At 38.4% G+C, this 24,959-nt stretch overlaps 1 protein-coding gene across 1 annotated transcript in view; it reads right to left on the bottom strand.

The window, feature by feature from the left end:
• Positions 1–375: 375 nt before the first annotated feature.
• The window catches only part of LOC128739942 (Kv channel-interacting protein 4-like), a 32,864-nt gene continuing 8,280 nt past the window's right edge, over positions 376–24,959 (bottom strand). The window contains exons 3-7 of the mRNA XM_053835442.1: positions 4,945–5,136; positions 4,728–4,801; positions 933–1,145; positions 664–874; positions 376–602 (exon numbers count right to left, since the gene is read on the bottom strand). Of these exons, the coding sequence (XP_053691417.1) occupies positions 764–874; positions 933–1,145; positions 4,728–4,801; positions 4,945–5,136 (590 nt within the window). The 3' untranslated portion in view covers positions 376–602; positions 664–763. The remainder of the gene's footprint in view (positions 603–663; positions 875–932; positions 1,146–4,727; positions 4,802–4,944; positions 5,137–24,959) is intronic.

Raw genomic sequence — 24,959 nt, forward strand, 5'->3', positions numbered from 1 at the left:
ATACTGCAAACGAATTTGATAACGAAAGCTACTCGCATATAGTTTTTAGCAATAATACCTCGACGTTTGAAACAGGATTCGGTTAAAGCTTCAGTTACACAGTCCAACTTAATAAAGGAATACGTGTTGTCATTAGTATGTCAAGCCCTGCTTGGAAACAGTATACCATGCTTTTACCTTAACCAAAGTAGGAAGTTCCGGCGGCTGTTGATATCCAAGTTCCACCGGACGGTACTGACCCGTGGCGAGCGGAGTGATAGTGGCGATTCCAGCAGTCATTTGTGGTGGATGGTATTCGGCACACGTGGACGGGTAAGATCTGCGGGGATAATAGGCAGGACGTGATGGTTGCTGTTGCTGATACGTATCAAAAGGAATGTGGTAGTGTTTGAGCTGTTGTTGGTGATAAAGATGGTGATGATGGTAACGAAGACTGCTCTGCTTCTGTTTCGTCCTACCATTCATCAGTACCGATTGCTTACGATTGCTTGTACGGATGGACTTGCTCGGCGGATTGCTAGCCGATGTTTGTGTCTTTGGAACGGTGGCAGTCTTTTGCATTTCCTCTGTCCTTGGTCCGTAGGATGTATCCGATTTATACACTAGAACAAATTTATATCGTTTATTCAAAAAATATTTTTCTTCTGCTTAGCTTTAGCATACAATCAGTCTGTTGACTATTGCCATTTAGGCTGTCGGTGGTATCAACATCGTCGCGGTGTCCCACAACAAACGCCGGTAGTGAGTGCAGTTTCTCCAAAGGTCATATAGTTGAATCAAAAACACCCATTGAATCCGAGATAAGCTGATCTTTTCGGCAGCAATCCAAAAATTCCTCTATCGTTATCACACCATCGCAATTAGTATCCATTTTCTATAACGAAATAATTCGGAATTAAGAGACAAATAAATATTTAAGCAAATTGTATCACCTGGAATACTCTATCAACTTTGCTTTTAATCTGTGCGTCATCAGATCCGCCGTCCTCACGGGCTCCCATTAGTTCGTAAATGGCAATCGCGATGTCAGTCATTTCCTCCCGAGTAATTTTTCCATCATGATTGATGTCGTACAACGAGAATGTCCAACAGAGTTTTTCTTCCAGTGATCCACGAGACAGTATGGACAGACCCTGAACGAAATTCTGAACAATATGCACCATTAATTAGATATTTTTATATTGGTCGCTTCTCCTAAATATTGTAACACACCTTCACATGTTTTGACACTCTATAAAAATAAATATTTACGTTCGAACCACGCATAATCGACCATCTCGGTTTTAGAGAAAAATTGGGCAAATTAGTAATTCTAGGTCAAAACCTGGCCCACCGATGAAATAATTGGGGCTTAAGATTCGTACCAGTTCTCACATTAGCCGAAATCAGCAATTGACCCTAAGTAACTCATTTAATAATTGCAGTTGAGCCCCTAAGTTAATGATAAACTCATGTCATATGGCTTAAATGCCTGCAAATTGAATTGTTAAGTTTTGTTTTTTTAGATTAGTTGTTTTGAGTGCAGCCCGAAATCTACAAAATTATCTTCTAAATGTGAAGATTGAATTTTTTCAGCCCCAAGAATAATCGCACGATTTGATACAGATTCATATAATTCATGACCATAACTTAAACTGTTTGATAGAAACAGGTTGAATGTCTAAGAATTTAAAAGTAAAATTTCTACTTCATGCGGAGTCGTCCTATTGCTCATAAATATGGAAGTGTAAGGGTTCCAAGCTTTATAGAATACTCGAGTTAGTAGGTTGAATACCTACAAATTTGAGTTAAATTTTTGTTTCGGTTGAATTCATTGAACTGTTGAGGCCTCGTGATTTATGAAATCATCTAATTTAATAATTGAAAGTTAAAATGCAATTTTTTTGCAACCAAAAATTGAGCTGTTGGACCGCAGGCAACTGAAAATACTCATATAACAGATTGAATTCAGTGAATTTCAAAGCAAAACTTGTATTCAATTTAAAGTCGTCCTACTATACCTATAAAAATGCATTTTTGTCTGTCTATCTGACCCTTATAGACTCGGAAACTACTGAATCGATCGGACGTAAAAATTTGTATGCAGGGGATTTTGGGGTCGGGGAAGGTTCTTATGATGGTAGGGGCGGCTCACCCTCTCATACAAATGAAACACAAATTTCTGCATAACTCGAGAACTAATCAAGCAAATAGAACAAAGTTTGGTATGTGGGTGTTTTTGGTGACAAGAATTTATTCTATGGTAAATTGAGACCCCTCCCCAGTTTAGAAGGGGAATTATGACTCCTCTTCCATTTAAGAGGGGGGCTTCCATACAAATGAAATACAAATCGCCTCATAACTCGAGAACTAATCAAGCAAATGGAACCAAATTTGGCATGTGAAAGTTTTCGAGCGCAAGAATATTTTCTATGGTGAATTAGGACCCCTCCCCACTTTAAGAGGGGGGGCTCCTATACAAACGAAATATAAATTTCCTCATAACTCGAGAACTAATCAAGCAAATGAAACCAAATTTGGCATGTGGGGCCTTTAAGGGCCAGAAATTTTTTCTATGATGAATTAAGATCCCTCCCTTGTTTAGAAGAGGGGCCCCATACAAATGAAATTCAAATTTTCTTATAACTTGACAACTAATCAAGCAAATGGAACCAAATTTGGCGAATTTATTTTATGATAGTTAGAGACCTCTCACCCCTGTGGTAGGGGGATATGGACTCTCATACAAATAAAACATAAATTTTTGCGAAACTCAACAAACTAATCGAACTCGAGAAATTCGAGATTCTTCCATAAAACATTAGTCAATAACAAGACCACAAAAACTATCTATAGTAACACTAGATCATTCAGGACGAGACGGCCGCGAGTGTTGCCGGCGACCCGCCGTCGGAAGCGCCGCCCACTGGGGGGAGGCAACTCGCAGAAATCACTACTGTCTAGGTTTATTTGTTTTCCTAGGTCTACCTGGGTTTCATGGAACGAGCGACAACGAGTAAGGAGAGGATCGCGAAATGGTACTTGCCACAAAAAATTTTTTCCGTGAAATGGTACATTCCGCTTAAGGTTTTTCGCAAAATGATATTCGGCGAAATGTTGTACAATCATGGCGAATATTACTATCCGCTTTCTGGGTATGCAATGAGGGGACAGGGGAGTGGTTTTTTACTTTAGTGTGAGGGAAAATTGCAAATTTGTATATTAAACTACCCATTCCTGGTAACTAATAAGCATTACCATAAGCAGTAAATCAGCGTATCTGGCATTTTATAATGTACGTTGTTGTATATTAGCTTTTTGACTGCATAGGTGTTGTAAATTGGCATCCAAAATTGTATTTAAATTCTTCGTGTCGGTAATTAGCTGTAAATTAGCATTGTCAGCACTATAACAAGGTTATCAGTAAAGTAGCTGTATATTTTGCCAAAATAGCATTTAAGTTGCATTTAACCCTCTAACGGGCAACACCGTAAAAACGATGCGATCAAGCTATTGACTATTTTATCATGAAAGTACACATAAAAAAACCTTAACTTCTGATTTTCATGCAAAAATAATTATCTGGAGAAGCGCCAGGTAAGAAAAAGTCCAATTTCTCTTTTTCTTTTTTCATGTCTAACGCTCTGCCCAGATATTTTTTCAACTCAGATATATTACAAAATTGAAATAATGCTTGAAATTTACTCATAGAAAAACTTTTTAGGTCAATCATTTTGTTCTAGATGTCCTTTTCCTTCAAAAGTAAAAAAGGGAATATTCGCGCTTTAATTATTTTCGGAATTTTTCGGAATTTTGGTTTTTGAAAGATGATAACTTTTGAATGCATGATCAGAATGTTATGATTTTAGTATCAAAATGTCAAGAAATCTGTGCTCTCTCAGCTTCGTTGAAGGACAGTCAATGACGGATCAAATATTCATGCTGCAGCAATGAATGCATAAATGTAGAGTTTGCGAGCACAATTTTTGTTTGATTTCAAAGCTGTGTATGATGCCATCGACCGCTAGCAATGTGCTACGGGAAACCATGAACGAGAATGAGATTTATGGAAAACTGGTCAAATCAATTAAGCCTGCGTTAAATGGTACGCAGTATTGTATGGGATTTCGGGAGGGCTGTTGAAATCATTCGAATCCCACAAAGGGCTTTGTCAACATTATGGTTTCTCATGTTTGCTTTTTCATATAGCATTCAAAGTGTTATGAACCAATCGGATATAACCACAACTTCAATAAATCTAGTCAATTCGCTGGTTTTACATGGATGTTGTCGATAGAACATCTATGGCCGTGGCTGGACAAATTACGGTGAGAAACAGAGAAGATTGGGTTGGAAATAAATAAATAAATAAATGCCCAGAACATGGTACATCAGTCAGTGGAGAGAAAATTAACAACAAAGCAAACTCGTATTAACAAAAATGGGGTGTTTTTGACACGAATTGAGTATTAAAATGATGGAAAGGTTTTGTGCCTGTGGGAAAAGAGGCTAATGCTTCATTCCCAGGGGTTTTCCTTTTCCTATTAATAAAAGTAAGTTTAAAAATGTAATAATATTTTTTGTGCATTTATTTTGTTTGACAATTAGAATTGCGCTAAAAAATTATTTTGCAACACACGAAACTGATCTTCTCTATACTGCAAAAGTTTGACGCTCCACCAGATTGGGAGCCACCAGGACACATACTCATATTATGACTCAACAGATTATTCCTTCAAACAACTCACCTCAAAGCTTAGAATTCCGGTGTGGTCCTTATCTAAGGTATTGAACACGTAGTGAGCGTAGAGGCCCGTATTAGCTGCAGAAAACAAAAGAAGTAAACTCATGAAATCAACCTAAAATCAACGATGTTATTAACCAAACTCTTCACATATTTTTAGAGATAACATTTTATATCTAGTTCTATTTACTAAGTTTCTGTATAGTTTTATATCAACTTACCTCCCTGGGGAAAAAACTGCGAATAGATAAACTTGAATGTTTCCTCCCGTATGATACCAGCCGGACATTCTGCCTTGAAGCCACGGTAAATCCGTTTAATTTCCGCCTCGGTGAAACGCGTTGCGGCACATAGCGCCGCAATCGATTCAGGTCGGTACTTCGGTGGTGTCACGATTTCCTCGAGCTCACAGTCAAGATATGTAAACGTAAATAATATGAAACCACATTAATACAATCCGCTTATTTTTAATGTGCACTTGATGGGTTTGGGATGATAAAAACTCATACCATAAAATTCTAAGAAAGAACGAACCCTCGAATGGCATCTCAAATAAAGAATTTTTGCGATTTAAGGTGAAACCGCGTGAAAATCAATTTATAACATTTACATATTTGAAAAGTTTCAGCGCTTTTATCACGTAAAATGTTGCAATTCAACAAAACAAAAATCATAAGTGATATGAAATATGCAATACTAAGTAAAACTTTCATATTTTTGCGTATTTTTTGGAATTTACTCCGGAACGATTGAAAGTAAGAAAACAATTTAAATTAGGCCCAAGATGGTTTTAAATAGGGGATACCGCTTCGCCAGTTTGATGATGAAAAAAGCACGAAAAGAAAAATGGACAGGCAATGAGTTTGTTCAACGAAATTCTTACGTTTGCTCAATGCTCATGCCTATCATGAGTTTTGGCATTTAATAAATTTCGTCTATTTCGGAGTTTTTGCATTTAATAAAGCTCATATTTAGTTGGTTGGGATCTTTTCTGTTTAATTTCCCATAGAACCTATATGAAAAAGAAGACAAATGACTTTGGGCGCTATTCTCACAGTCACCGCACTCACCTCACTTCACTCACGAGCCGCATTCTTACAGTCACCCTAACGTTACTTTATAGTCTCCATTTGACTTTTACAGTCTCTCGGATGACCGGAGTCACCTAGGTGAGTGTCAAAATCGCAAATTGTGCTCTCGCCTAAAAAATTTAGGTGAAGTGACTGTGAGAATAGGGTTCTTTAGGAGTTTTACCTATATCTAATTTGTTCGCAAATAAATTCATTCCGGGGGTCAATCCCGGTGTAGTGATTAGCATTCACACCTCTCACGGCAAGGACCCGGATAATCCCTATATCGGAAGCAAAACAACGACTCTTCACTTTATTTGGACCTCCCCCCTCGTCAATAACTCTGGTCAGACGCTTCGATTTCATAAGGATCGAAGATAGTGAAAATTAATAAGTACTCCAAGCATTCATGTTTTTACGAGAAGTGGAATAAGGTTAATCTTTTTTGAAATTATTATTTTTAATGTGGTTTTAACCAATTGGTCATTCACCAATTAGGTTAATCTTTTTATTACTTGTGATAGACTGTTGCATAACGAACCGAAAATATGGGCCCTATTCTGTAAGTCACGTCGAGTGTCACTTTGCTCGACTAGTCGACTTTTGGTATCATGTAAGTCACACGCGACCCGGTTTTGTCGAGTAATTCGACTGAGTCCACCGCTAAAAAGCTAGTGACTAAAAGGTTAGCTAGTGACGCCTGAGCTAGCTTTGTTTTGGTTGTGCAATGAACCGCTATGCTGCCCGTTCTTCTTGCACTCGACACTCGACAGTGACTGAGTCGAGCCGAGTTGCTCGACGTGACTTACAGAATAGGGCCCTATATCTTATCATTTATTTGTCCTATTGTAGTACAAGCTGTATGGTATCGGTAAATAATATACTAGGGTATGTTGCTACATCGTCGTAATTGCCTATTTCCGTTCTGTCCAACACAAATTATTAAAAATATCAGCATTTTTATGACACACAATGCAAAACTAGTTATTTCCTAATATTTTAGTTAGTTGTCTATAATACGCGATCAATCAAAGTGAGCTGAGATCTATTTAAATGCTTTTTATCATTAAAGAAGTCCTACTAGCCAAATTTCCTACGTTTTTTCGTGCGACGAAGGAGACAATGGCGACTAATCGTTCGAATAAAGTCAGTTGCGTAATTTTAAAAATATGCTTTAATAGTCGCTCTTCAGTGATTTCAAAGTTCACGGATCGGAAGGTAAGTGTGTTTTAGTCAAATCAGCACCAGAACTTTTGGAGTATTCATTAAATCCATCCAACAAATGATGAAAATTAGAATGGCTTTATTTATTACGATGGGAATTAGAAACAAAACCTACCTATATATGTAAGGATTTTAATTAAGTGCTGTATATCGTGGCCGTTTTTTCACAATGGTTGCATTGAAGACAGTGCATGGTAAAGATATCTGCTGGTTCGTGTGCTATATCAATTTGTGAAAATAAACATGTCAATCGTTTTTATTGTTTTGGCAAAGTATAATTCCCTTGCGAGTCTGCTGGGGTTGAGTCGAGTGCAGTCAGTGAAATTGTATTCATTTATGGTGTCTTCTGTGTCTGCTAGTGGAATGACTGATTTAGGTAAACACGTATGATGGCGGGTGTTATTACGAGTGTATAGAGGCATAAAAAAGAGATATGAACCTTAGACAAACAGCATAAACAAACATGCTTCTTCACATCCCAATAGCAGAGTACAAAACCACATAAAATATGTTTGTGTGTTCAGTTTCGTTTTTTAAATAAACTTTAGTCACAGAGCATCTGTGTCCACTTTTGCAGGTTTACAAAATCATTCATTGAACTATGGTATTTTAGTTTGAAATTATGGTATTGTTCATTTTCAAGAGTTATTATCTTTCTCGAAGTAACTGGGCCTTTTTAAAAATGATCATACAAAATGGGAAGAATTTACTTAGACTTTCGTGGTTTTTTGTACGTGAGCATGATCAAAAACGGTATTAGAAAAAAATCAAGGTCTCTTTCATCCAAATTGAAATTGCAACATTTTTTAATTAATAAATTTAATAAATATAGTGAACTAAACCTCATGGCCGCATGGCTTATAAATTAAGTCGATGCTATTTGAATTACTTTTTATAACGATATTTCACAACAGATGGAAAAAAATCAGAAAGGTTGTATTCCAGACACAACCGCGTAGCTGGCGTAGAACTACGTTAGGCGGGGTATTGCGAAGAAACCTTGACTTGTCTTTCACACCATATTTACATATCTGTGGCGTAAAATAGCGTTAAGTAAATAATAGTGCTAATTAATTGTATCGTATTTTTGGTATGTATTATGTGTAATTTGAGATGCTGAAAACAAATATTTTTACCAGTGCCAGAATCGGAGTACAGTCTGAATCCGTTAATTGGGCCGACTGACAGTTTAATAGAATTTTGACATTCAAGTTTGAGCATGGCCTTAGTTATGTCTGTTAATCGTTCGATTAATTCAACTAATAACACATGGAATATTGGAATAATTTTTAATCGATAGCTGCCAGCACGAGTAGTTGAATTAATCGAATAGTTCAATGAGTACGAATAATGCCCGAATAATGCTCGTTAATCGAATTAATCAAAGAATTATTCGAATATTTTTAATCGAACACCACTGATACGAATAGTTGAATTAATCGATTAGTCCAGACAACGCTCACCGATTAATCGGTAATCGAATAATTGAAAATTTCGGACATCACGATGGCTCAACTAACGAGCACACAATTAACGAACCGTATCTTCCTCACGCCCCCGGCTATTAACAAAATTCTCTCGGTAATATCAAACACTATTTACATATATATGTATTTTGATGATATCAAAAAATTGTTATGTTAAAATGGCTTGACTGTGCTACAGGTAGAGTAATCCAAATTTTTGCAAGTCGATAATTTTTCAGATCGTTTTATTCATTTTAATGATTGAAGGCTACTAAGTAAGTTAAAGTTGTTTGCAAAATATTTTGTACCTTACTGCCTTATACTGAGTTGACGGTCAAATATACATTAGCACCACTGCGGATCCCTTCTGCCTTGTCTTCTCCATCGTTTTCGAAAGAAATGAATGCTTGACTATTGGATAGTAAAGAATTGCAGGCAACTAACTGACGCAAAGCAGCAATTAAAACATTCAAAACTATTCTCGAATAAAAGAGTCGCTGATTTTCCTCACTTTGAGAATTGGTGCGTTACTTCACATGCACAAATATCCCTTCAGCCGTGTTTCCTTGTAAGACAACAGTTCCGAAAAAATTCTTGCAGTACCTATTCGACACTGCGAAAGCTAAAGATATTTTTAATCCTGTTCGCACTTACACGAAAACCAATTGTCAAAACTTGTGTGAAAACAAAAGCCAAAATACTTCCTTCACTTTTTTCTCACGCAAAAACCAAACAAATATTAGCAACTTCGTAGTCGCGAATGTGGATACAATCTGGCGAAAGGAAATGATTGCACTCACTTTTCTGTGACATTTCACCTTCAGGACATCAATTTGGACTAGATTCAATGTTTAAAAATAAACTAGGTTGTAAGGAACGGATGGTTTTATGCTTTAACAAAATTGTTTACTTTCAGGACATCAAACTGGACTAGGTTTGTCGCAGTCCGAAGAAATCTTGTTAGGACGTGAGGACTTTATCACTCTTTTTGGCATACTTCCCAAGCACAGATATCAAATTAGTATAAGTCTAAACGTCGTAAAGAATCTTCGACCTACTGGGACGAGGTGGTTTTGTTGCTTTTTTTCTAAAATATCGTCCCTGCCTGTGGAGCAAGGCGATCACAAAGAATATGTATGGGATAATTTGACCTTGAAACTGTTCGTGGATTTTCACTAATTAGTGATTGAAAAAGAATGTTACAATAGAAATCACATAATTGCTACATCTTTTATGAGTCGATCGGTATCTTAACTTTGAAAATCCATTCATAATTGGCAAAGCTATTAGCGTTCAAAATCTTTTATTCTTTCGTGACGCTGGGTTGAATTCAAATTTTGGATTGACATCCTGCGGTAAGACGTAGTTCTACGTCAAAATCATAAGAAAGTAACAAAATTATAGCTTTTATTATAGCTCTAAGCTTTTATTATAGAGCAAGACGTAAAGAGGAAAACTCAGAAGCAGTGAAAATTTAGAATGCCTTGTAAATCACAATGCAACATGTGAAAAGGTCCAAATGAGATTCTCTTTGCGTCTCCTCTCTTCCGCTTATCACGGCGACGCAAATGCACTTGAACAAATTAATTTTGGATGCAACGGTTGCTGGCGTCATTAGGTAGCTATTGGTTAAGAGTTAACACATTGCCTTTCACCAAACCGACCTGCCAATTAATACCGCAGCTGGAGTTTTGATAACTAGTTTCGATAAAAATCCAGTTATAATTTTGGTTTTCGGTTTAAGGAGAAAACAAAAGTGGCTAAGGTTTTTGCGTTAGTGCGACAAACACTGTAGTGTGCTTCACATGTGTTCGTTAAAAATTGAAGCGTTTATTAAAGGTAGTAAAGGTTAAACATGTCAAATAACGAAACTTGTAAACAAAAAGCTGATCGCACTGATTCGCACTGAGCTGCCGATTACGATCATCGCGAAATTTAGTTCGTTTTCTTTATCAAGGCATTCCGATTTATTCAAGTTTTGCAAAAATTGAAAGTTCATCGGATGGAACTTTGATACCATGTTGCTGTTTTTTGGAGATCGCTAGTACCTACAGCGAAATATTTATTACCTAATTCCCGATTGTAAAATAGACGTCATTATCGTTAGGATAAGTCAAACTAATAATAAAAGGAATGACAAGTTTTAGGTACACTGAAGTACCTTTTTTTTAGTTTTTACACGATTTTCAAAATTTACGCGTTGTTTTTACGCGTGTACGATGCGACTAAGATAATGGATTGTAACGAACGGAATTTCTTTTCTGTGCGGAGCGAATCAAAACGCGTCACGTTTGTTCAACGATCAATTTTACTTCTGGTCTCTGGCAGCTCTAAACGCTCTAAAGTCGGCGACACACATCTAAACTTGTCTGGGAATGTATTCAATCACTCCAAAAATTGTCTTGTCGTAACCAAGTCAACCTGTACTGGGTCCCAGGTCTGTGTGGAATCGATGGAAATGAAAGAGCTGATGCGCTTGAAAGACTCGGATCATCTCATGAATTTGTAGGATCTGATCCCTTCTGTGGCTTATCTGCTTCTGCTTTAAAAATGGAGCTGAAAGCATGGGAATGTTCGAAAGGGGAATCAAATTGGAATAACACTTTCAATGCTAGGCAGTCGAAACGGTTTATCGGTAACGTTTCAATGACTCGCAAAATCCTGGAGCTTTCCAAGAAAGATCTGGTCTTATAACAGGACATTGTCCGAGCCGATATCATCTGAAGGTAATGGGAAAACTTCAAGATGATATACAGGGTGCTCCTCCTTTTATGTCGGTATGTAAACGCTGTATAACTTTCACATTTACCAACCGATTTCTTTCATTAGATATGTTTTGGAAATGATATTTCAGTACATTTTTCGCCATGTATCGCTTCACACCGAAAGAACGCGCTGAAATAGTGACACTTTACATCGAAAATAGTCGTTCCATTGTGTTAACTCAACGTGCATATCGGAAAAAATATCGCGGCAAAAAGGCACCATCTGACAATTCTATTCGTCGTTTCATGTCGAATTTTCTTGCGCACGGGACAGTAGGAGATCGTCAACATGCCATTCATCAAAGATCAAGACGTTCCAATGAACTGGTTGAAGCAGTGAAGGAGAGTGTTGCTCAGGACCCAACAGTTTTGTATCGCCGCCGCGCTCAGAATTTTCGCGTCAGTAAAATCATGTGGCGCATTTTGAAGAATGATTTGAGTTTATTTCCTTATAAAGTGCAATTAACACAAAGAATATTGCCGACAGACCGTCCACGTCGCTTAGAATACGGCCAAACAGTCGCTCGAATGTTTGACGCAGAGCCTAATTTTTGGAACACAATATTGATGACTCACGAGGCCAATTTCAACCTCTCTGGCGGTGTTAATAAGCAAAATTGCCGCATTTGAGGAACGAAGAATCCTCACGAGATTCACGAAATGCCCTTGCATGATCGGAAAATAACTGTGTGGGCCGGGATTTGCGCTAAACCATCATTGGTCCATATTTTTTCAAAGAAAATGAAACTGTCGATGGAAATCGATATCGGTGGATATTGGCTCATTATATCTTCCCACGAATGCGTGAAAAAGGTCTAGAAGGTTACTGGTTTCAACAGGACGATGCACCATGCCACACTGCGAATTCAACAATTCAATTTCTGCGACGAAATTTTCCGGGACGTCTGGTGTCAAAAAGAGGAGATATTGACTGGCCACCCAGATCACCTGATTTAACCCCCCCGGACTTCGTTTTGTGGGGTTATCTGAAAAGCAAGGTTTACGCCAACCAGCCACAAACTATTGACGAGCTCAAGGCTAATATTCGTACGGAAAACGACGCTATAACACCCGAGATGCTTAAAAAGGTAATGGAAAACGCGGAAAAAAGGAGTCAATTTGTAATTTCTAATAAAGGTGGTCACTTAACTGATATTGTTTTCAAAAACTAAACCAAGAAAATTTTAAGGAACCAAACTAAATAAAAATGCATTATTAATAGCAATCGGTTGTTTTTTCTTAAAGTTATTCAATGTTTTCATACCGACATAAAAGGTGAAGCACCCTGTATGTCGCTTCTGTGGCATAGAAAAAGAAGACTCGGAACACCTGTTATGCCGATGTCCGGCAATTTTCAATAAAAGATTAAGATTAAGGTTCTTCGAAAGAGGGCTGTTAGAACCCTCTGATATTTGGAGAACAACTCCCAGCTCAGTAGTGCATTTCTTCCGAAGTGCATCACCGGGCTGGACAAATGCTATTAGTCAAACAATGACTATGGCTTCTGATAGTTCTGATACGTCATCTTGACAACATAGCTATAATAAAACGGTGAATGGAAAAAAATCCGCAGTTTTCTTTTATATTTACCAGATCGTACGATTCGGGTTCAACTAATAGTAGAGATAATCATGCTTTTGATTCTGAGTTACACAAAAATATTAAAAACCTAAAACGACCTTATTCTATTGTTCTAATAAATTTATGAAAATTATCTATTTGATAATGAGATACTTAAATGGTGGTCCAATTTACAAGAAACTTCGTATAGACAGGTATTCTGTTTCGTGCATTCTTGGTATTTTTCTTGGCAATGGTGAACGGTTAACTTTTTTCTTGGCAACGAATGAATTTAATACCAAGCCGCTGAAGCAATTTATTTGCTTTTATAGGCATGTTTCATTAGAAAATGATTCGCAAAGATTCCAATCAACTAAATGTGAGCTTCATTTCAGGCAAAAATTTCAGAGTTTTCCAATCCGTAAGACAAATTTAACTGCAAACTATCAATGCATGAGCAGGTTAAAAAAATTTTGATAATTCAAAATCATTGACTATCAACGCTTCTCCCCGCAGTTTGTTCTGCAAGCAACTGACAAAGCAGTAATATTATAGGTTTATAAAAAGTGTCATTAGCTATTAGATGCGAACTGTAGCAGTTATTTTCTTTTATTTGACAAAGAGAAACCGCAACGAGACGGTTATAGAGCTGCACTCGGTGTTTATTATTCATCTATGGAAGTGATGCATTATGCAAAGGTAATTTGATTTGAGTACAGTTATTATCCAACAACCTTAATATACTTTTGCAAATACTAACGATGTGCAATCCTATGGCGGCATTGTGCATATACAATGAACATCTACCCAACATCTAAACACATAAAAACCAACTATTATACAGTTTTGCATTTTTAGATATTTTTTCTCATCAGACACAGTTCTAAGAACATAACGATGTCAAGAAAACTGTTTTCTATAGGTACGATTTACGATATACCGTGTACCCCCGCACATTTGACCGTTTTTAATCTGAACATTTTTTAATTTGAACCCTGCTAATTTGGATATGTGCAAATTGAAAATGGTTTAAATGCCATAAACAACGGAACATCATTTGATGTGAGGACAATGTCAATAAATTCGATTTGTTTGTACTAATCTAGCGTGTTTAATCTGTTCCACATTCCGTTTTCGCAACGATTCAGATAAAAATTTGATTGGAGAACGAACTATTCGCTGCTTGCAACTGCCAACTAAGTCAAATCTGAGACAGAGAAACCAGCTGAGTGACAGATTGATTGTTTTCGTTTTCTTCTTATTTTTCATGCATTAAATTCAAATAGTACCATTTAAATCAAGTTAGCATGCTCGGGTTTATGAGTGGTTTAAAATTTTATCGCAAGTAAATACAAAAAACCAAAGCCTGGGTGCTAATTTCGTTATCGAAATTTGACCTGTTTTTATACGACAGACTTCGCAACCAGCTGTTAGAATACAGGACAGTACGGGGTCAGTGCTACGATCCTATTGACTCTAACAGCCTCTCCCAGCCGAGATTTGAACATACGACGACTGGCTTATTAGACCAGCGTCTTACCTCGAGGCCAACTGGGAGGCAAGTAAATACTTCCCCTTTTTTATTCAATCAAGCTAGCCTGGTTCACAGTGACAGATCGGTTCGCACTAACAGTTCGGTGCACAAAAACAATCCCAGCTTGCTCCTCTCTCTCAGAATCAAACCATCGAATAACAATAACAAGGGCAGGGCGGCTAGTTCATACAAACAAGTTTAGGGGCGATCCATATACCACTTGGACAGTTTAGAGGGGGAGGGGGATGCTTGTCCACGGAAGGGAGGGAGGGGGTATGGAAATGTCCACGTGGACAAGCTTTCTTTTCATACAAAGAATAGAAATGTTGAATTAATTTTTCAATATGTAAATTAGCATAAACGGTTTATCAGAGTTTGTGTTTAAGTTTCTGAGGCGTTTGTCGGCATTTGATGTAAACACATGCATTTCTGAGGCATTTGACCTAAACCCATGCACCGAGCATTTCGAAAGCGGATATCTTACCTAACTTTGCGTTAATACACATTGATGATGCCTAAATGCTGAAGTAATGCAATCTATTATTGTGTCACCAGCACTAAATTGAACTTTCGAAAAAAAAACGGCAAACGATTTTTCTTCCGTATTGTACATTAAACCTAGTGTCGGAACTAGTGCGCTGTATAGCAAATTAGACGTACTATACAGTGCACTACTTCCGACACTAGCTTTAATGTACGGTACGGAAGAAAAATCGTTTGCCGTTTTTTCGAAAGTCCAGTTTTGTGCTGCATACACAACATTATTGTTATTTCACAATGCTTTGCATCCTTTGGTAAATGACAAAGTTAAAGAAAATATACCCAAAACATACGATCTCACTCTAAGAAGCGTCACAGAATTAAACCCACGAGCGATCACCAGTTACGTGACTTATTTGATCGTGCGGAATACGCGGAATGCATTATGCATTATAAAGTTAAATGTAGCTCACCAAATATTTATAGGCAGCGTATTTCCAAAAGGATTCGCCTTCAGAAAGTTTTACGAACCACGTCGGAAAAGTCTTGTGTTGTGTTGAAGTCATCGGCCAAGCTGAGGCACACTGGTTGGACAGGGATACTCTTGACGGATAAGAATCGTCAAGCGAAAGTTAAGCAGAAACAGGCTTCCTTTTATAGTCGATAATATTTCATAGTAGACAAGAATCGCTATGGACAGAAGAATTAGGCTGAATAACAGGCCTATTACAGCTTCTATTTACGTAAACCTATTTCTTAATTTTGACGTAGGACTACGTCTTACGGCAAGTTTTGAGATAGGGTGTCATTCCAAAAAATCGAAAAATGCGAGCGTCACGAAAAATGAAAGGTTTTGAGCGCTAATAGCTCAGCGGTTTTCCGATCGATTTTCAATATTCTTACACCAATCGATCGGGAAATCTTCTAAGAATTGACTCAAATGAAGAAAAGTGTGGATTCTTGATGTTGAACTATTGAAAAATTGAAAATAATGAACCTATGTTTTACCAGAATTCACGCTTCGTGATTGGTTGGAAGATTCTTTACGATGATCTAAACCTATACCAATTTGATATCTATGCTTGGGAAGTAAGTTTCTTATCACCGCGGTTAAACCTAGACCATGTTGATGTCCTTGCTTGGGAAGCACGCCAGAAAGAGTGTTAAAGCCCCCTCGTGCCAACAGATTTCTTACGAACGCGATTAAACCTAGTCCAATTTGATGTCTGTGTTAGGGAAGTATGCCAGAAAAAATGACAAGTTCGTTATCCCAACAGATTGCAAATTCTTTACTGCGAGACGATTAAACCTCGGCGAATTTGATATCTGTATTGGAAAAATGTGCTACAGCTGTAGTGTTCGGTTATAATACGACTCTGTATGAATACGCATGCTTGCCGTTTCATTAGAAGTGTAGTGGAAAGATGTGCTGTTGATAAAATAGGATTGAATTGGTAAAATCCCTTAAACGTGGGGAACAATCTTTAATTTCAGTAAGGTAGCAGGAAAGCAATAGTTTGTGTTCTTGATTTTGTTAAGTGGTTTTCAAATGCACAATCTTTTGCGAATTGAACGTATGCAATGTTACTACTTTGATAAATGTTACATACAACGCATGTAGCATGTTTATATGTTGCATATAGCATGTATACACCAAGAATCGAATGATTACAAGCATGAATACATGCCACTATCACTACAAAGAGACTTACGTAGTCCTGCGTCACCTATATATGCGGTCGTGTCTTGTACACAAGCCATCTGATTTTTTTTTAAATAATTACTGAAAAAATCAAGTTGTAAACAGAATTTAGCTCCATGCATTTATATTTGTTGAATTTTACTACCAAAAAATGTCCACGTGGACAAACAGGAAGGGGAGTGGGGGTTGAGTCAATGTCCACGGATGTTCACGGAGAGGGACGGAGGGGGGGGGGGGGGGGTTGAAAATTGGTATTTTGCTGTGCACGTGGTATCTAGATGGCCCTCTAGCACATTTAAGGTTGCCAGATGCCAGTTGTTCAGATTAAAAACTAATTTGTATGAGGAATCGTTCCAATTAGTGAGAGTCCACGGTATTCTGCCTATTAGCACCGCCATGTAAGCAAAGTCATGGGCTTAGGATGTTTTTTAAGACTTGACCCTTCTTAATCGACAGACTTCGCAATTACGGAGCAACGATCGTATACGTATACTGACTCTAAATCTAGCCGAGATTCGAACATACAACAACGGGCTTGTTAGACCAGCATTGTACCTCGATGCTAACTGGGTGGTAGTTAACCATGTCGCCATGTAGTTGGTTCCAAAAAATGATATGATTATCTTGTATAAAAGAATGAAATTAAATGCTATATACATAAATTGATATAGAAAATTAATGAAAATTCTACAAATACAAACTAGAAAATCGAACAATAGAACGTTAGCTATGTTGATGTTGAATAAATACCAGTTTTAGAGGTAAACTTGGCTCCCATCCATGCGGTGCGTATATAATTTAGTACCCGTCGACATAGCGGTCGCTGCTTTTGGCTCAAATATTTTGACACGTCATTTTCTAGATCCTTGTGTTTTAGGTGGGATATGAAGTCATCTATGGTGCATATTGAACTGTCGTAGTTCGTTGGTCGTGAAAGGCTCAAAGACGTGGTGTTTACCACAACCCCTCCAGTTATAGAAGGCGTTGTCACGGTGGAGTCATCCAAGTGCGGCCCGGCCATTATTTCTTTTAACGGCCCGCCTGGCCACTCACAATATGAGAACTTATTTAGCTGTAATATTAGGTTACACTTTCACTACGAATTAACCGTTAACGTTGCAAGTTTTTTTAAAACTACTATTTAATCACAGCGATATTAGACATACTACATATTCAACACTGGAAATAGAGTAGACCTTTTTCTTAAAATTTTGATATAACTAATTACCATCTACCATGTACGGGGCTTCTTTTGACGCTTTTTGACGTTAAGAGTTTATAACTTCCATAATAATAAATAGAATTCCACATTTTTTTAAGTGTTTGACCAAAAGAAAACCATTTCTTTTACAATTTGGATTTTAGGGATAAACCCAGTTGAATGCTTTAAAAATTGCCTTCCAGGAATCGATTCTCGTTCGCCAGGACACGAGGCGTAAAAACACAAGGTAAAGCACGCTAAGCGTATGTACATCAGGTATAATGGACATGAGGCATAAAAGATATGAGAAACATAAAAAACGACCCCGAATGGACACGAGGTTTATTGGACGTAGGCCACATGGACACAAGGTCAATCGTTTATCACCTCGTGTTCATTCGCCCTCACGTGCATATACCTAAAATCCGTATGCCTAATACCCATTATGCCTAACAGGCTAATATCGTTTTGTATTTCTGCCTTGGAAAGACTGATTTATGTAAAATGTTACAACCCGGCGTTTTTTCATTTAATGTCGTTTTCGTTTTTGCGGTGTAGCTTTTTTGCACCAAAACTGTTCGTTTTCGATTTTTGTGCTACACCATTGTTACACTTTTCTGCACCAGAAAATCAGAGAGTGTAGCTGGTGCAGATAGGAAAACACAAACACACCCATACCACATCACTGCAGCTGAACTGTAAGCGTTCGTTTATCCAGCGAAAAGTGTAACACCAAACGGTGCAGCTGCACCACAAAAACGAAAACGGCATAACAAACTTGAGTGTGTAACTGCCAAACATTAGCAACATTAGCAAACTGGAGCTCATCGAATTCGCGTGGATGGCTTTAATCGATTTCTTGCACACGCATAGAACTTCCTATATGTGAATGCGGGTAAAATCTGCCAAAATGTCCCGATCTCTTGCGCTTTTTAACAAATTCCTATTCTGCTTCACCCCTACAGTATATTGCATATACTTCCGCTTGGAAAACGGTGGGCCATTTGCCCAGCGGAAGTGTTTATTCCGGGTCTGTAGACTCCGGAACCTGTGCAGGTCCCAATTTTTTCTCCATCTGTGAAGAAGCAGATGGTATTGGATGAAATAACAGGCCCTCCATTGCTCCATACAGTGCGATCTGTATCAATTGCAATCAAAGGAGGAGTAAGATTATGTCTCCTCCGCCTAGTAATTGGTATCACGACTGTTTTGAAGGGGTATAATATAAGCACCTCTCGTAAACAATATCATATAGTGATGTTTAGAGCTGTTTCCATACGACTAGACAGCACTGCGTCAAATTTACCTTATTTGACAATAAGTACTCAAATAAGTAATCAAACACATAGATCCGTCGGAATATAGAAAGTGAGTGTAAGTTTTCATCTTCCCTTACTATTACATATCACTATAAAGATAAATTTCTCGAATGAATACTATTTCATGTGTCTTTTGGGTGGTTATTTTCAAATTTGTGATAAATACCTACGTCATAAAAGCGATTTTTTTTTCGTGGTGAAAAATCAAATTCGTTTTTCAAAACAGTGAATAAAATATTTCCCCAAACCAAGAGATCCATATTTTTTTTTTAAAGCATAGGTATTTTAAATAAATTTCAACCCCGCGTCGATTTATCACAAACATGAAAATTAATTAAATTCAAACCATAAAACAGAAATTAGAGGCTATGCAAAGCAAAGGCAAAATGGAAAATTTGTTCGATTTTACCTTGTCGTGAAATGGGTACGCATAATTACGCATTTATAGGCAGCTTGTATCGAGGCGCGGAGTACGTATGGTTGTGAAAGTAACAAAAATAAATGCGTCAAAGGAAACCCCTGGCCATCTGAAGGGAAGAAATGTATTTTTATCGCGATTATGTCGATAATAAAGCATCAGCAGGTAGAGGGTAAAAATCGATTGCACAAATAATATATACATTATGCGTATAATCGTAAGGTTTCCATCGCTCCTGATACCTGATAAGTTAGTGGTTTGTAGTGTTTGTGCCCAACTAAGATGTAACGATGGAAATTAGCTTAAGAAATTTTAGTTTTACACATCTAGTCATAGTTGGTAGAAGAATGCATTATTTATGAATATTTCCGGAGAATGATGTATGTATCTCATTGGTAATCTAGGGAGTGATAAGAGGGCTTATTACATAATTGTAGATGCCAACATGATGCAATATAGAAATGAAAATACCGAATTGGAAGTAGAACCTTATATCAAACAATACAATTTCTGTCAATTGCCCCGTATCATTTTATCATAAGGTTTTTGATTCATTCCACCGGATGGGGAAAGTAATCTAAAGATTACTTTTAAATAACACCGTTATATTCGCTTGCTTTAAATGTAAAATTCGTTATTTTTCCTTTAAAGCAGTTTTTGATGAAATTCTCTCCAAAACTATTGTCTCGATCTTAGCCAGTTTTTGCCATGCCTGTTTACCAGTTTGCTTGATTTGTTCACTTTTCTTCGAACGTGATTTTCGGCAATCTTCTTTTATTAAAGCGATCCCGTATGGTTGAAAAACTTGGGACTGCCAGCCTTAATTACTTTTTCCTGTTACCTTAGTTCTAGATTATGTATTACAAAAGAAATACCTTAGAGACAAAAAACTGATATTTGAGTATTTTGTGATGGTCAAGTACACCGAATATAAATATTCGCTTGATAAAAAATTATTAATCTCTCTATCGTCGGTCCTCTCATTCTCTCATTGTCTCTTTTACCAGAACAAAGTAAATCCAGTGCCATGCCCAATGAGATTTATGGAAAAGTTATTTATAATCTTTAAATCTGGCCTAAAAATCGTCTATTTTCAGCCAATTCGTAATCGTAATCAAAAATAGTCCGCAACACCTTTCGTTCAAAAACGGCAAGTGCACGTATGTCTTTCGTAAGCAAAGTTACTGTTTCAAGTCCGTAGAGGACTACCGGTCTTATTAGCGTTTTGTACCTCGTCAGCTTTGTGCGGCGGCGTATGCTCCTAGATCGAAACGTCTTGCGGAAGGAAAAGTAGGCTCGATTTCCAGCTTGAATGCGTCATTGGATCTTCTTACTTGTATTATTGTCGACGATGACCAGAGATCCCAAATATACGAACTCATTAACCACTTCCAGTTCATCGCCGTCAATAGTCACTGTCCGTGGGAGGCAAACGTTACTTTCTCGGGAGCCTCTTCCTACCTTATATTTGGTTTTCGACGCATTAATTTGTAACCGTATCCTCCTAGCCCCCGTTTTTAGTCTGGCGTAGATTGCTTCCGCCGTCCCACGGTTTCTAGTAATGATGTCGAGGTCGTCTGCAAAGGCTAGGAGTTGGCTTCTGTTGCTAAAGATCGTTCCTCTTGTTTCGATGCCCGCTCGCCGGATCACACCTTCGATAGCGATATTGAATAACATACAGGACAGGCCTTCCCCTTGCCGTAGCCCTCTGCGCGATTCGAAAGGACTTGAGTGTCCCCGAAACGCGCACGTAGCACATCACTCGTTCCACAGTAGCTTTGATCAGCCGCGTCAGTTTGTCCGGAAAACCGTACTCGTGCATTATCTGCTATAGCTGTTCGAGTTAAAAGGTATCGTATGCTGCTCTGAAATCCACGAAAATATGATGCGTGAGCACGTTGTACTCTCGACATTTCTGGAGGATTTGTCGGAGTAAAAATTTGATCCGAAGTAGCACGGGCCCCCATAAAGCCTGCCTGATACTGCCCTACGAATTCTCTTGCTATTGGGGATAGACGACGCAACAAAATCAGGTAGAGCACCTTGTAGGTGGCGTTGACCAGCCTAATGCCGCGGTAGTTACAGCAGTCTAATCGGTAGCCCTTTTTGTAGATGGAACAGACTACGCCTTCCATTCAGTCCCCCGGTAGTTTCTCTTCTTCCCAAATCCTTGAAATCAGCCAGTCAAGTGCCGTTGCTAGCGGTTCTTGGCCATTTTTGTAGAGTTCTGCCGGGAGTCGGTCCTTTCCGGTGGCTCTGTTATTCTTCAGCAGGCCGATTTCTCGCCGGATCTCTTCGAGATCGGGAGCTGGTACGCTGTTATCGTTTGTAGGTAGGACTCCGAGGTTAACTTCTATTGTGTCTCCTACTGCTATATCGCCGTTGAGGTGCTCATCGAAGAACTGCTTCCATCTGTCGACCACCTCGCGCTCGTTTGTGATTAGATGCCTTCCCTCGTCCCTACACATGTCAGGTTTTGGTGTGTGGGCCTTGCGAGTTTGGTTCACTTTCTCGGCTTCTTGTAAAACTTGCGGGTGTCATTAGCCCGGTATAGTTGTTCAAGCTCCTCACGATCTCTGTCCTCCTTCTGGCGCTTTTTCCTCCTCAGGATCGTGGTCAACCCATTCCTCGCTCGTCGATACTTGTCCAAATTTTCTCTCGTGGATATGCTCAGATAGTTTTCCCAAGCTTTTTTTCCTCTCTATCGCTTCTTGGCATTCTCCGTCAAACCAATGATTTCGTGCACTCAAGGTTTCCACACCTAGCACCGCGGTTGTGGCCTCGTTGACGGCCGAGCATATCCTACTTCATCCGTTTTCGAGGGACGAAGCATCTAGCTCCACAGAAGAAGGCAAAGCTTCAAGCTGGCAGTACGTGCGCGTAGTCTCGAAGAGAATATGGTCGATTTGGTTCGAGGTTCGTTGGTCAGGTGATCTCCAGTTGGCCTTGTGAATATCTTTGTGGGGAAAGAAGGTGCTTTTGATCGCCAAGCCTCAGAAAGACGCAAAGTTGATGCTTCGCTGGTCGTTATCGTTCGTGTCGGTGTGCAGGTTATGGAGCCCGATCACCGGTCTATACATTGCTTTTTGCTTCCCTGCCGATTTGGGCGTTCATAGCAATAAACGAAAAAATCACTTGTATTTTTACAAAGTAGACTAAAGAATAATCGCTGATAAATCAAGGATGTAAAAAACATCGAATTTACTAACTAAGCCACTTAAAATCCACTTGCCAAATTTTACAAGGACTGTTTCTTCACTGCTTACCGGTCTTGTTTTGCTTTTTGTTTTTACAGCTGTGAAACTTCGCCGGTGTTAAGATGATATATATATAAGAAATGTAAGAAATAACAAGTGTAAACAGAATGCATTAGACGCTTGTTTTACAAAAAACCGCTTATAACTTAAAAAATCGAGAGGTGTCGGTTTTGCCCACAGTGTCGGTTATACCCGAATTACCCCTACTTAAACTGCTCTGTGACCGTGACACTGTTTTCAATTTAATTCACCTGTACAATCCCGCACTATAATTTCTCACCAGTGTACGTATATTATGGTAACTACATTCATAGATTATGTTTATGTTATGAAAAACTTGCTCGTATTGCGTTACCTATGTACACCCACCTCCACCCTAGCGGGTGTAGTTGATAAAAATTGGTTTGTTATTACAAAAAACTACTATTATTCAGAATAATAAAACTGAATTTAAATACCGTTATTAAAGATGCATAAAACACATTTTAACAAGCTGATCCGTTTACGTAAGATACCATAATGTGCTGAAACACCCTCATTATCACTTACAGTATTTTGAAACTCATCTAACGTGAAAGAATTTATAAAACTACTGGTTTAATGGCAAACGTAACCTACATCCACATCTAGCAATGTGATGTAAGGCTCTTTTAAACAAAGGATATTGATTTACTACAAGGTGGATTAAAGTAGTCTTTCTAATTGGAATATTGGCAAAAGCTAAATCAGTATATTTTGGATTAGTCTCCTGACACTAATCGTGTTCACTAATTCCTTTTGCAGTTAGGAGAAGCATATCTTCAGTACTGCTAGAATATTTTTGTCCCTTCAAATTAACACGATGATTACGACGTTGTATGATAGTTATTATAAAACTGCAGTTCTCCAAGTTATTCTCTTATTACTGCCCTTTCTTGTTTATGGTCTTTCCTATGCACTTTACAGCCACATTTAATCAGCAACCAACCGATGCACATTTCATGCCATCTCAAGTAGCATAGAAAGCAAGGAAGCAGTGAATAGACAATACTGTAATGACTGCTACAACTTTTCTTCTGTTTAAGTATTTTCATACATTCACCATTCAGCACGTTCACAGTTATTCTCTGATAGCTACTCTAGTCGTAGAGCCTTTTCTTCCACAACGCTCTTGACTGTAATTTTTTCCCTGTTTTTGTTTAACCACTTTACTTTGCTCATATCGTTTAGCAGACGAAGGACGATGGTGATGCTGTTATATAACGATGATAAGCGACAAAAGGCACTCGGACATCTCACACATGGAAAACTGCAGCATTTACGGGCCCAACCCACAATCCCAATCTACGCGAAACCCGTAGAAATACGATGTCTTCATTTGCGTCATTGATTGGTTTGACACGGAACACGGTTCATCATACCAGTGCTATACGCGAAAATACTTTACGTCTTGAACCCGTCAATTCCTGTCACTATAGGCGGGTGTACAAACAGTAATTGAGTTAGTGAAAAACTGACCCTGAAAGCAACTGTGTGCGGAACAAAACAATCCAAAACTTTCCGCCGACCTAGACACACTGTAGGTGAAAATGGAACTGATAAAAGAGAAACATAACATATGATTGCATCCTATGGCGAGCTGCATGTAAACAGGCAGCGATATCAGCAACGTGGAAAACAGTTACCAGTCGGGTGTTTTCCGAGAGAGAAAATCGGATCGGCTCGCAACCCGAAATGGAGAGAGAGCGTGCGTGTTTAGGCTCCGCATCGCAGTCAGTTATTCGGGTTTCAAAATATGAACTTGCTGAAACAGCGGAAACAGCAGACGCGTGCGATGTTTAAGGGATGTCAGTTGAAACGTTTCATCGGGATGCAATTTGTTGGCGAGAGTATTGATACAAACTGTTAGGATAAATGCCGTAAAGAAAAAAGCAGAAAGCTGATTCTATCAAACAGAAATCGGAGTTATCTATCGACAACATAACTGTACTACTCATGTAGGTGTAGCCTGAGAAACTTCATTGGGAAAAGTACAGCATTCTCCCATTAGCAACAGTTGCCCGTTATTAACCAATAAAGTTGATTTTTGGTACATTGTTAGTATCTACTATAAATTATAGTCAACTACCAAAAATCAGCTTTATTGGCTAATGAGCAGCTAAGATATCGCGGCGGGCACAAAGCACCACCCATCTTCTTATTTGAGGGATTCCTGTACTTTAAGTTTGTATGAAAATGAGGGTCAAACGAGGTACACAGTG

Source organism: Sabethes cyaneus, chromosome 3 (assembly GCF_943734655.1).
Source record: "Sabethes cyaneus chromosome 3, idSabCyanKW18_F2, whole genome shotgun sequence".
NCBI lineage: Eukaryota > Metazoa > Arthropoda > Insecta > Diptera > Culicidae > Sabethes > Sabethes cyaneus.